Source organism: Oncorhynchus tshawytscha, linkage group LG06 (assembly GCF_018296145.1).
Source record: "Oncorhynchus tshawytscha isolate Ot180627B linkage group LG06, Otsh_v2.0, whole genome shotgun sequence".
NCBI lineage: Eukaryota > Metazoa > Chordata > Actinopteri > Salmoniformes > Salmonidae > Oncorhynchus > Oncorhynchus tshawytscha.
In genome coordinates this window covers 25,685,413-25,699,518 of record NC_056434.1, presented here as the reverse complement: position 1 = coordinate 25,699,518, position 14,106 = coordinate 25,685,413, and the positions used below count along the sequence as shown (strand labels likewise).

The 14,106-nt window shown below is 41.5% G+C and overlaps 1 protein-coding gene across 1 annotated transcript in view; it reads left to right on the top strand.

The window, feature by feature from the left end:
* Positions 1–14,106, top strand: part of LOC112252318 (cadherin-13) — a 610,184-nt gene that overhangs the window by 259,794 nt on the left and 336,284 nt on the right. Inside the window, exon 4 of the mRNA XM_024423437.2 lies at positions 2,820–2,933. Within this exon, the coding sequence (XP_024279205.1) occupies positions 2,820–2,933 (114 nt within the window). The remainder of the gene's footprint in view (positions 1–2,819; positions 2,934–14,106) is intronic.

Here is a 14,106-nt window from a genome sequence, read left to right as displayed (position 1 = left end):
AATTTAAGACGGAATAAACTGTTTCCAATACCGGAAAAAAAACAACGAGGAGCGCGCATTCATTCATGCTCACCAAAATACTAGAGTCCTCCTCTGTGACACTTAGAAAGAATACGACTACTTCTTCATTTAAAAAATGTAAAAAACATTGAACAATTTTTAAAGTATGTTGAAATCTAGTGGAAGCCATAGGAACTGCAATCTTGGACCGAATAATTTGGCTTTCCCATAGAAAAGCATTAGAAAGTCGAATGACCTCAAAAAATAATTTTCCTGGATGGATTGTCCTCGGGATTTCACCTGCCAAATCAGTTCTGTTATACTCACAGACATTATTTTAACAGTTTTAGAAACGTTAGAGTGTTTTCTATCCAATACTACCATACATATCTAGCTTCTGGGCCTGAGTAACAGGCAGTTTACTTTGGGCACCTCAGTCATCCAACCATCCGAATACTGAAGGAATGAAATTCCATAAATTAACTTTTAACAAGGCACACCATTTAATTGAAATGTATTCCAGGTTACTGCCTCATGAAGCTGGTTGAGAGAATGCCAATAGTGTACAAAGCTGTCATCAAGGCAAAGGCTGACTACTTTGAAGAATCTCAAATATGAAACACATTTGGATTTTTTTGACACTTTTTTAGTTATGACATGACTCCATATGTGTTACTTCATAATTGTGATGTCTTAGCTACTAGTCTACGATGTAGAAAATCCCTGGAATGAGTAGGTGTCCAAACTTTTGAGTGGTACAGTATATGTATGGTATAAGTGAATTAAAATGGGGTGACTATGTACAAAAAGCTCTGTAATATCTAAACGGTTCACCCAATATGCATTGAAATACCGTCAAATTAAAGCCGACAGTCTGAACTTTAACCTCATAGTCATTGTGTCATTTCATTGCTGGAGTATGGAGTCAAAACAACCAAAACTGTATGACTGTCCCAGTACTTTTAGAACTGACTGTATAAATGCCATTTATCAGACGCTTTTACCCAAAGGGACTTACTAAAGTGAGTTCCTACATTTACAGTGCCTTGCGAAAGTATTCGGCCCCCTTGAACTTTGCGACCTTTTGCCACATTTCAGGCTTCAAACATAAAGATATAAAACTGTATTTTTTTGTGAAGAATCAACAACAAGTGGGACACAATCATGAAGTGGAACGACATTTATTGGATATTTCAAACTTTTTTAACAAATCAAAAACTGAAAAATTGGGCGTGCAAAATTATTCAGCCCCCTTAAGTTAATACTTTGTAGCGCCACCTTTTGCTGCGATTACAGCTGTAAGTCGCTTGGGGTATGTCTCTATCAGTTTTGCACATCGAGAGACTGAAATTTTTTCCCATTCCTCCATGCAAAACAGCTCGAGCTCAGTGAGGTTGGATGGAGAGCATTTGTGAACAGCAGTTTTCAGTTCTTTCCACAGATTCTCGATTGGATTCAGGTCTGGACTTTGACTTGGCCATTCTAACACCTGGATATGTTTATTTTTGAACCATTCCATTGTAGATTTTGCTTTATGTTTTGGATCATTGTCTTGTTGGAAGACAAATCTCCGTCCCAGTCTCAGGTCTTTTGCAGACTCCATCAGGTTTTCTTCCAGAATGGTCCTGTATTTGGCTCCATCCATCTTCCCATCAATTTTGACCATCTTCCCTGTCCCTGCTGAAGAAAAGCAGGCCCAAACCATGATGCTGCCACCACCATGTTTGACAGTGGGGATGGTGTGTTCAGGGTGATGAGCGGTGTTGCTTTTACGGCAAACATAACGTTTTGCATTGTTGCCAAAAAGTTCAATTTTGGTTTCATCTGACCAGAGCACCTTCTTCCACATGTTTGGTGTGTCTCCCAGGTGGCTTGTGGCAAACTTTAAACAACACTTTTTATGGATATCTTTAAGAAATGGCTTTCTTCTTGCCACTCTTCCATAAAGGCCAGATTTGTGCAATATACGACTGATTGTTGTCCTATGGACAGAGTCTCCCACCTCAGCTGTAGATCTCTGCAGTTCATCCAGAGTGATCATGGGTCTCTTGGCTGCATCTCTGATCAGTCTTCTCCTTGTATGAGCTGAAAGTTTAGAGGGACGTCCAGGTCTTGGTAGATTTGCAGTGGTCTGATACTCCTTCCATTTCAATATTATCGCTTGCACAGTGCTCCTTGGGATGTTTAAAGCTTGGGAAATCTTTTTGTATCCAAATCCGGCTTTAAACTTCTTCACAACAGTATCTCGGACCTGCCTGGTGTGTTCCTTGTTCTTCATGATGCTCTCTGCGCTTTTAACGGACCTCTGAGACTATCACAGTGCAGGTGCATTTATACGGAGACTTGATTACACACAGGTGGATTGCATCATTAGTCATTTAGGTCAACATTGGATCATTCAGAGATCCTCACTGAACTTCTGGAGAGAGTTTGCTGCACTGAAATTAAAGGGGCTGAATAATTTTGCACGCCCAATTTTTCAGTTTTTGATTTGTTAAAAAAGTTTGAAATATCCAATAAATGTCGTTCCACTTCATGATTGTGTCCCACTTGTTGTTGATTCTTCACAAAAAAATACAGTTTTATATCTTTATGTTTGAAGCCTGAAATGTGGCAAAAGGTCGCAAAGTTCAAGTGGGCCGAATACTTTCGCAAGGCACTGTATATATGGGTGGCCCCAGCAGGAATTTAACCTATGATCCAGGCATTGCTAGCTCCATAGTCTACCAACTGAGCCACACAGGACCACATACTGTAGGTAATGTATAAACTATACAATATGTTGTTTTAATGCCACCCCTCCCTCTGTGTGTTCAAAGGAGATCCTTGGCCTTGGACAGATCCAGTCCTACAGATCAAAGAGAGCCCTGTTCGCCCCCCGCATGCATGTCAGTGAGAACATGGAGCCCCCATTCCCGAAAGTCATTGGCACGGTAAGCCTCACCTGTCCGTCCCACCTCGGACACCTTCTGATACACTAATAGATGGGTTGTGGTGGGTTTACCACCATATTTAGTGTTATTCACAATCAAGCAATGTGGATATCCATGTTCCAGTGAAAACATGCCTCTCCACTGTGAATAGTGGCAGGGGAATTTAATGCAGGGAAACTCAAATCCATTCTACCTAATCTCTACCAGCATGTTAAATGTGTAACCAGAGGAAAAAAATTCTAGACCAGCTTTGCTCCACAAACAGAGATGCGTACAAAGCTCTCCCTCACCCTCCATTTGGAAATTCTGACCGTAATTCTGTCTTCCTGATTCCTGCTTACAAGATAAACTAAAGCAGGAAGCACCAGTGACTCGGTCAATAAGAAAGTGGTCAGATGAAGCAGATGCTAAGCAACAGGACTGTTTTTCTAGCACAGACTGGAATATGTTCCGGGATTCTTCCGATGGCATTGAGGAGTACACCACATCAGTCATTGGCTTCATCAATAAGTGCATGGATGACGTTATCCCCACAGTGACATTACGTACATACCCCAACCAGAAGCCATGGATAACAGGTAACATCTGCACTGAGCTAAAGTGTAGAGCTGCCGCTTTCAAGGAGCGGGACTCTAACCTGGAAGCTTATGAAAAATCCCGCTCTACCCTCCGACGAACCATCAAACAGGCTAAGCATCAATACAGGAATAAGATTGAATCATACTACACTGGCTCTGACTCTCGGCGGATGTGGCAGGGCTTGAAAACTATTACAGACTACGAACCTACCAGACGAGCTAAATTACTTCTATGCTCGCTTCGAGGCAAGCAACACTGAAGCATGCATGAGAGCACCAGCTGTTTTGGACGACTGTGTTATCACGCTCTCCATAGCCGATGTGAGTAAGACCTTTAAACAGGTCAACATTCACAAGGCCACAGGGCCAGATGGATTACCAGGATGTGTTCTCCGAGCATGCGCTGACCAACTGGCAACTGTCTTCACTGACATTTTCAACCTCTCCTTGACTGAGTCGGTAATACCAACATGTTTCAAGCAGACCACCATAGTCCCTGTGCCCAAGAACACTAAGGTAACCTCTCTAAAGGACTGCTGACCCGTAACACTCATGTCTGTAGCCAATAAGTGCTTTGAAAGGCTGGTCATGGCTCACATCAACACCAATATCCCAGAAAAAAGCATGGTTGGTTAAGGGCTTGTATGTAAGCATTTCACTACGCATGTGACAAATACAATTTGATTTGATTTGAATTACAAGAATAATTAGCATTTAAGCAGAATAAACAATTACCCCTCACAAATAAAACTGTGTGTGTTTGAATTTGATATTTTAGTCCTATTTTTCTTTCTCAAAACTACCCAATCCGTTTTGGATGACAGTAAAAACAAATATATGACTCGATGAATATAACTTGATGTATTCCTTTTTAATAAAAAGGCTGGATCCTTGACATCCTTCTCTGGTTATGTTACCAAGGGTTGATAAAAAACAACATTTAGTCAGTACCATGCTCAAGTGCTTTGATTGATTTTTCGGAATACATTGGTGGCTAGGTCATTTGATCAGAGTTGTTTGGCGTTAATGTGTGTACAAGTAATTCAGCTTAGATGAGATAGATGGAGGGCCCATTTTACTGCTGTTCCATTTAGGAACTCAGACGTACAAGTTCAAGCCTACAGACCATCTGTAAAAACAGGAATAGATGTAATATGTTTATGTGGAACAGCTATTGGACTTTTACAGAGGTTATACCTTCCATAATTGATTCCTCACATCCTCATTTGCAGAAGGAACAGTAAGACATGAAGCACTGTATTTTCAGGACAGTGTGTGTGTGTGTGTGTGTGTGTGTGTGTGTGTGTGTGTGTGTGTGTGTGTGTGTGTGTGTATATCTGTGTAACGTGTGTGTGTGTGCGTATATCTGTGTACCGTATGTGTGTGTTTGTGTCTGTGCGTGTCTGCGACCGAGAGAGAGAGCTTTGCAGATGAGACTAAAGAATCAACCACTTCTCAGAACACCCAGAAAGAGAGTCTGAAAATGAAACCTTAAAAGAGAGACATCACAAAGCTGAGCCCTGCACATAATAGATAATTGCAGACTGGAGAGTTCTCCTGAAGCTAAATTCTCTCTATTCGCCCTCTGTCCTGTGGTATCTGGGGAACTTTGGGTCCCTGAGGGGTCTGTGGAGGATTCATTTCCCTCCCCCTGTGGCTCTCAGTGGTGGGTAAGCACCAAGGCAAAGTGTCATGCCCCCAATGTGAGAGAAAGAGACAGGGAGCGTGAGGGAGATCTACAGTCAGCAGATTAGATTGGTTTACAGGAGTTCTATAGGTGTTATGGACAAACTGTTAAATTAGTTGAAAAGAAAACATACAGCTTGGAATTGTTTTCTTCAGGCACTTACTGATTACATACTGTAGATACAGACACACCGTATCCTTTCTTTTCTGTCCGTACAAGATTCATTTCAGTGTTACAAGGATCATGTAATATACTGTATGTCATGCATCAGTGATGTGCCTCCACTGATGGCAGAACGAGACGAGGGTTGACATGCTCCTGATTTGGAGTAGTCATCGCTCCATAGAGAGATTATGTTACAATCTTATGAAGAAGCTCAGTAAGACTGTGCTGGGAATGTTCCCACTACCAAGCCTTTCTCTCTCTCTCTCTCTCTCTCTCTCTCTCTTTCCCTGCGCTCACCTTCTCACCATAGCTATGCTATTTTATCTGATGGCAGCTATACATCGGAGAACAGGCTCTATTTATTTTCAAAATGGATACAGCTTCTCCTCCTTATCCTCCTCACCACCATCATGGTAGCCATTGATTTCCCATGTGTTGCCCTATGAGGGTGAGCCTGGGAAAGGGAATGGATTTGATATAGGGTCTATCATATGTTCTCCCCCTGGCGTTCCAGGACTACTGTAGCTATTTCATATCAGGAGAACCTGAATAGCATATGTTCATAGTATTGTTCCTGTATTGTGCAAGGAACATTCATTAATATCTTATATGCCTTGTGGACTTCAGGAAACAGCAGAGGGAACACCCCCCTATCCACATCGATGGAACAGTAGTGGAGAGGGTAGCAAGTTCTAAGTTCCTCGGCATACACATCACAGACAAACTGAATTGGTCCACCCACGCAGACAGCATCGTGAAGAAGGCGCAGCAGCGCCTCTTCAACCTCAGGAGGCTGAAGAAATTCGGCTTGTCACCAAAAGCACTCACAAACTTCTACAGATGCACAATCGAGAGCATCCTGGCGGGCTGTATCACCGCCTGGTACGGCAACTGCTCCGCCCACAACCGTAAGGCTCTCCAGAGGGTAGTGAGGTCTGCACAACGCATCCCCGGGGGCAAACTGCCTGCCCTCCAGGACACCTACACCACCCGATGTTACAGGAAGGCCATAAAGATCATCAAGGACAACAACCACCCGAGCCACCTCCTGTTCACCCCGCTATCATCCAGAAGGCGAGGTCAGTACAGGTGCATCAAAGCTGGGACCGAGAGACTGAAAAACAGCTTCTATCTCAAGGCCATCAGACTGTTAAACAGCCACCACTAATATTGAGTGGCTGCTGCCAACACACTGACTCAACTCCAGCCACTTTAATAATGGGAATTGATGGGAAATGATGTAAAATATATCACTAAACACTTTAAACAATGCTACCTAATATAATGTTTACATACCCTACATTATTCATCTCATATGTATACGTATATACTGTACTCTATATCATCTACTGCATCTTTATGTAATACATGTATCACTAGCCACTTTAACTATGCCACATTGTTTACATACTCATCTCATATGTATATACTGTACTCGATACCATCTACTGTATCTTGCCTATGCCGCTCTGTACCATCACTCATTCATATATCTTTATGTACATATTCTTTATCCCCTTACACTTGTGTGTATAAGACAGTCGTTTTGGAATTGTTAGTTAGATTACTTGTTGGTTATTACTGCATTGTCGGAACTAGAAGAACAAGCATTTCGCTACACTCGCATTAACATCTGCTAACCATGTGTATGTGACAAATACAATTTGATTTGATTTGATTTGATATTCTGAGAACATGGCAACCATGTTCTGTGTGTGTTTGGTGGGACGTTGATGGAATATTCTCCTCACCCTCAGAAAACTGAACACATGATTGGTCCTGCAACGTCCCATGAAACGTGCCTAAAACATTGATATTATATATTCTGAGAACATGGTAACCGCGTTCTGGGTATGGTCTGTTTGACCTTAAGGGAACTCTAGCATGCTGACCACACCGCTCGCATGGCGTGCTCGAGCAAAATTGCAAAATAAATATACACATACATGTTATTCAATCATAGCACCCACACCGCTCGAGCATCTCAGCGAGCGTCTGCGTGGCCAGGCACTAAAATAGAAATAGGTTCTATTTGTGATGTTCAACGCGCTGCAAGTCCGGCCTCTCCCATCTCCTCATTGGTTTTTAGGAGCATATTTGTTCTCATCACTGGTGTTTAGGAGCATGATTGAAAGATGAGCTGATGTCCACACTCCAGTCGGTTGTAGTAATGCACAGTAAAGTTGGAAACCTGAAGGATCTGGAGAAGGTCTGTATGGAGGAGTGGGCCAAAATCCCAACTGCAGTGTGTTTAAACCTGGTCAAGAACTACAGGAAACGTATGATCTCTGTAATTGCAAACAAAGGTTTCTGTACCAAATTTTAAGTTCTGTTTTTCTGATGTATCAAATACTTATGTCATGCAATAAAATGCAAATTAATTACTTAAAAATCATACAATGTGATTTTCTGGATTTTTGTTTTAGATTCCGTCTCTCACAGTTGAAGTGTACCTATGATAAAAATTACAGACCTCTACATGCTTTGTATGTAGAAAAACCTGCAAAATCGGCAGTGTATCAAATACTTGTTCTCCCCACTGTATGTGGCAGGGTCTATAGACAATCACGAAAACGAAAACCAGGCACATCGCAGATACCGTTCTCTTGATTCCGGACAGCTGAACAGCTTCTTCACACGCTTTGAGGATAACACAGTGCCACCGATGCGGCCCACTACCAAGGACTGTGGGCTCTCCTTCTCCGTGGCTGATGTGTGTAAGACATTTTAAGCGTGTTAACCCTCGTAAGGCTGCCAGCCCAGACGGCATCCCTAGTCGCGTCCTCAGAGCATGCGCAGACCATTTGGCTGGTGTGTTTACGGACATATTCAATCTCTCCGTATCCCAGTCTGCTGTCCCCACTTGCTTCAAGAACTCCAAAATTGCAAAGTTAACTGAACAAAATTTCTATCGCCACGTAGCACTCACTTCTGTCATCATGAAGTGATATTGAGAGACTAGTTAAGGATCACATCACCTCTACCTTACCTAACACTGTAGACACACTTTAATTTGCTTACCGCCCCAATATATCTACAGATGATGCAATCGCCATCGCACTGCGCACTGCCTTATCGAATCTGGACAAGAGGAATACCTACTGTTGAAGTCAGAAGTTTACATACACTTAGGTTGCAGTCATTAAAACTTGTTTTTCAACCATTTAACAAACTATAGTTTTGGCAAGTCGGTTAGGACATCTACTTTGTGCATGACACAAGTATTTTTCCAACAATTGTTTACAGTCAGATTATTTCACTTATAACTCACTGTATCACAATTCCAGTGGGTCAGAAGTTTACATACACTAAGTTGACTGTGCCTTTAAACTACAGAAAATGATGTCATGGCTTTAGAAGCTTCTGATAGGCAAATTGACATAATTTGAGTCAATTGTAGGTGTACCTGTGGATGTATTTCAAAGCTTACCTTCAAACTCAGTGACTTTTTGCTTGACATCATGGGAAAATCAAAATAAATCAGCCAAGACCCCAGAAAAATAATTGTAGACCTCCACAAGTCTTGTTCATCCTTGGGAGCAATTTCCAAATGCCTGAATGGGAAATCCAAATGTTCATCTGTACAAACAAGAGTATGCCAGTATAAACACCATGCGACCACACAGTCGTCATACTGCTCAGGAAGGAGACACGTTCTGTCTCCTAGAGATGAACGTGCTTTAGTGCAAAAGTGCAAATCAATCCCAGAACAACAGCAAAGGACCTTGTGAAGATGCTGGAGGAAACAGGTACAAAAGTACCTATATCCACAGTTAAAAACAAGTCCTATATCGACATAACCTGAAAGACCGCTCAGCAAGGAAGAAGCCACTGCTCCAAAACCACCATAAAAAAGCCAGACTACGGTTTGCAACTGCACATGGGGACAATGATTGTATTTTTTGGGAGAAATGTCCTCTGGTCTGATGAAACAAAAATAGAACTCTTTGGCCATAATGACCATCGTTATGTTTGGAGGAAAAAGGGGGATGCTTGCAAGCCGAAGAACACCATCCCAACCGTGAATTACGGGGGTGGCAGCATCATGTTGTTGGGGTGTCAGCATCATGTTGTGGGGGTGCTTTTCTGCAGGAGCGACTGGTTCACTTCACAAAATAGATGGCATCATGAGGGAGGAAAAGTACATGAATTTTTGAAGCAACATCTCAAGGCATCAGTCAGGAAGTTAAAGCTTGGTCGCAAACGGGTCTTTCAAATGAACAATGACCCCAAGCATACGTCCAAAGTTGTGGAAAACAAAGTCAAGGTATTTGAGTGGCCATCACAAAGCCCTGACCTCAACCCTATTGAAAATGTGTGGGCAGAATGAAAAAGCGTGTCTGAGCAAGGAAGCCTACAAACCTGACTCAGTTACACCAGCTCTGCCAGGAGTAATGGACCAAAATTCACCCAACTTATTGTGGGAAGCTTGTGGAAGGATACCCGAAACGTTTGACCCAAGTTAAACAATTTCAAGGCAATGCTACCGAATACTAATTGAGTGTATGTGAACTTCTGACCCACTGGGAATGTGATGAAAGAAAGAAGAGCTGAAATAAATCATTCTCTCTACTATTATTCTGACATTTCACATTCTTAAAATAAAGTGGTGATCCTAACTGACCCAAGACAGGGGATTTTTACTAGGTTTAAATGTCAGGAATTGTGCAAAACTGAGTTTAAATGTAGTTGGCTAAGGTGTATGCAAACTTCTGACTTCAGCTGTATATTAGAATGCTGTTCATTCACTATAGCTCAACATTCAACACTGTAGTATCCTCCAAGCTCGGGGCCCTGGATCTGAACCCCACCGTGTACAACTGAGTCCTCGATTTCCTGATTTGCCACCCCCAGGTGGGGAAGGTAGGAAACAACACCTCTCCCTCTGTGGTGCCAGGAAAATAACCTCTCACTCAATGTAGACAAGACAAAAGAGCTGATCGTGGACTTCAGGAAACAGCAGAGGGAGCACGTCCCTATTCACATCGACAGGACCGCAGTGGAGCAGGTGGAAAGCGTCAAGTTCCTCGGCGTACACATCACTGGCAAACTGAAATGGTCCACCCACACTGACAGTGTGGAGAAAAAGGTGCAACAGCGCCTCTTCAACCTCAGGAGGCTGAAGAAATTTGGTTTGGCACATAAATCCCTCACAGACTTTTATAGATGCACAATTGAGAGCATCCTGTCAGACTGTATCACGGCCTGGTACGGCAACTGCACCGCCCGCAACCGCAGGGCTCTCCAGAGGGTAATGCGGTCTGCCCAATGCATCACCGGGGGCAAACTACCTGCCCTCCAGGACACCTAAAGCACCCGATGTCACAAGAAGGCCAGGAAGATCATTAAGGACAACAATCACCCAAACCTCTGCCTGTTCACCCCACTATCATCCAGAAGGCAGGCAGATGCATCAAAGCTGGGACCGAGAGACTGAAAAATAGCTCTATCTCAAGGCCATCAGACTGTTAAATAGCCCTGCACCTTCGAGGCTGCTGCCCCATATACATAGACTTGAATATACTGGCCACTTTAATAATGGAACACTAGTCACTTTAATATTGTTTGCATATTTTTGCTTTACTTATCTCATATGGACAGTATATACTGTATTATATTCTGCTGTATTTTAGTCTATGCCATGCCGACATTGCTCATCCTAATATTTATAGATTCCTTAATTCCATTCTTTACTTTTAGGTTGTGTGTATTGTTGTGAATTGTTAGATATTACTGCACTGTTGGAGCTACAAACGAAACACATGCATTTTGCAACACCCGCAATGACATCTGCTAAACATGTGTATGTATTGTATTTGATTTGATTTGATTTAGCTACCATAACAAAGACCAAAGATGGCGGGAATACCGTTGAGGACAGTGGTGTCTCTCTATCCCCGGTGAAGGATCTTTTAAACAAACAAAATAGTTCTACAAGCAGTTGTTACAACAACAAGAAAATAGCTTCAAGTGTTTTGTCCAGATACTGGTGGACTGAACTAATAAAAGAATGGATGACCTGACCAGTGAGGTCCAGGACCTGAAAAACAGTTTGCAGATCTCCCAGGTTCAGCTCGATGAGTTTAAAAATAATAATGGTAAGATGACAGCAATCTATATGTCATTGAGAGAGGACATCAGTTTTGTGTGTGAATCCATGATAACAATGATGGTTAATTCAGACTATCTCTAGGGACAATCAAGGCGGAATAATGTGCTGTGGACGGAATTGCAGAATCTCCACATGAAACCTGGACGGAGTCTGAGTGAAATGATCTCTCAGAAATTTAAGATGGACCACAGGAATATTGAGGTGGAGCGCGCCCACAGGACTGGAAAACCCACCACCGGCCCAGGTGACAGGCCCAGGCCAATAGTGGTCAAGTTCCTGAGGTTGAAGGACAAGGTAGCTGTTCTGGAAAGAGCCAAAAACTTGAGAGGAAGGTATATCTTCCTCAACGAGGACTATCCTAAAGCTGTGAGCCAGAAGAGGAAAGAACTTATCCCAGCCGTGAAAGCCAAGTGATTAATAGACTGCTGAAATGTATATTTTTTCTCTTGCTTAGTTTGCTCTTTTCCACATTATGTCTATCTCTGATAAGATACCCAGGAAATGGCTGAAAATAGCCCATATTAATATATGTAGCCTTAGAAATAAGATTCATGAAATCAATAGCTTGCTAACATCCGATAACATTCATATATAAGCCATTTGTGAGACTCACTTAGATCATTAATTTGATGATACAGCAGTAGAAGTACAAAGATACAACATCTATAGAAGAGACAGAAATGCTTATGGGGGAGGTGTTGCTGTATATACTCAGAGCCATATCCCTGTAATGCTTAGAGAAGATTAGTGTTATTGAAGTGTTGTGGTTGCAGGTTGACTTGGCACATCGAAAGCCTTTTCTTTAGGGGAGTATCTAAATAATATGTGTGAATTTCTTGATGGTGTATGTAAACAGAGAGGTCTACTTTCTTGGGGACCTGAATATTGACTGGTTTTCATCAAAGCTGTCTGCTGAAGAGGAAGCTTCTCACTGTAACCAGTGCCTGTAATCATGTTCAGGTTATTAATAAACCTACCAGGTTGTTTACAAACACTACAGGAACAAGTTCATCCACATGATTCAATCACATTTTTACTAAAACTTCAGAAATTTGTTCTAAAGCTATATCCGTACCTATTGTATGCAGTGATCACAATATAGTGGCTATATCCAGTAAAGTTCCAAAAGCTGGGCTTAAAATATTGTGTAAGAGATCATACAAAATATTTTGCTATGATTTATGTGGATGATGTTAAAAATATTTGTTGGACTGATTAATAAGGAGCATCCAGATGCGGCACTTTATTAATTTATGAAATTGCTTATTCTAATTATTGAACAACATGCACCTGTTAAGAAACTGATTGTTAGAACTGTTAAATTTCATGGATTAATGAGGAATTAAAAAACTGTATGGTCGAAGGAGATGGAGCAAAAGGAGTGGCTAATAGGTCTGGCTACACATCTGACTGATTGACTTACTGCAAATTGAGAAATGATGTGACTAAACTCAACAAAAAGAAGAAGAAACTCTATTATGAAGCCAAGATCAATGATATAATGAATGATGGAAAAAAAAACTTTGGAGTACTTTAAATGAAATTCTGGGCAGAAAGACATTCAACTCCATCTTTCATTGAATCAGATGGCTTGTTCATCACAAAACCATTTGATATTGCTAAATATTTTAATGATTACTTCATTGGCAAAGTGGGCAAGGAAATGCCAACATCAAACAGTTAGCCATCGTATTCATGCAACAAACAAAAAAATGAAAGAAAAACATTGCAAGTTTCAATTTTGCGTCAGAGAGGTGGATTTTATTTTGTTTTCGATCAATAATGACAAACCTCCTGGCATGACACATTTGAAGGAAAGCTACTGAAGATGGTCGTTGACTTTATTGCCCCTCCTGTCTGTTATATCTTTAACTGAGCCTAGAGGAAAGTATTTGTCCTCAGGCCTGGACAGAAGCAAAACTAATTCTGCTGCCCAAGAGTAATAAAGAGGCCTTTACTGGTTCTAAAAGCAGACCTATAAGCTTCCTGCCAGCACTTAGCATTTTTTTGTTCTTGACCAAATACAATGCTATTTTCATGTAAACAAGTGAACAACATACTTTCAGCATGCTTATAGAGAAGGGCACTCAACATGTACTGCACAGACACAAATGACTAATGATTGGTTGAAAGAAATTCATAATAAGAAAATTGTGGGAGCTGTACTGTTCAGCATGGTGGTGAGACTGGTGTTTTGCGGGTACTATTTAATGAAGCTGACATTTGAGGACTTGTGAGGAGTCTGTTTCTCAAACTAGGCACTCTAATGTACTTGTCCTCTTGCTCAGTTGTGCACCGGGGCATCCCACTCCTCTATCTATTCTGGTTAGTGCCAGTTTGAGCTGTTCTGTGAAGGGAGTAGTACACAGCGTTGTACCAGATCTTCAGTTTCTTGGCAATTTCTCACATGGAATAGCCTTCGTTTCTCAGAACAACATCAGACTGACAAGTTTCAGAAGAAAGTCCTTTGTTTCTGACCATTTTAAGCCTATAATCGAACCCACAAATGCTGATTCTCCAGATACTCAAAAGATGAACAGTTTTTTTGCTTCTTTAATCAGAACAACAGATTTCAGCTGTGCTAACATATTTGCAAAAAGGTTTTCTAATGATCAATTAGCCTTTTAAAAT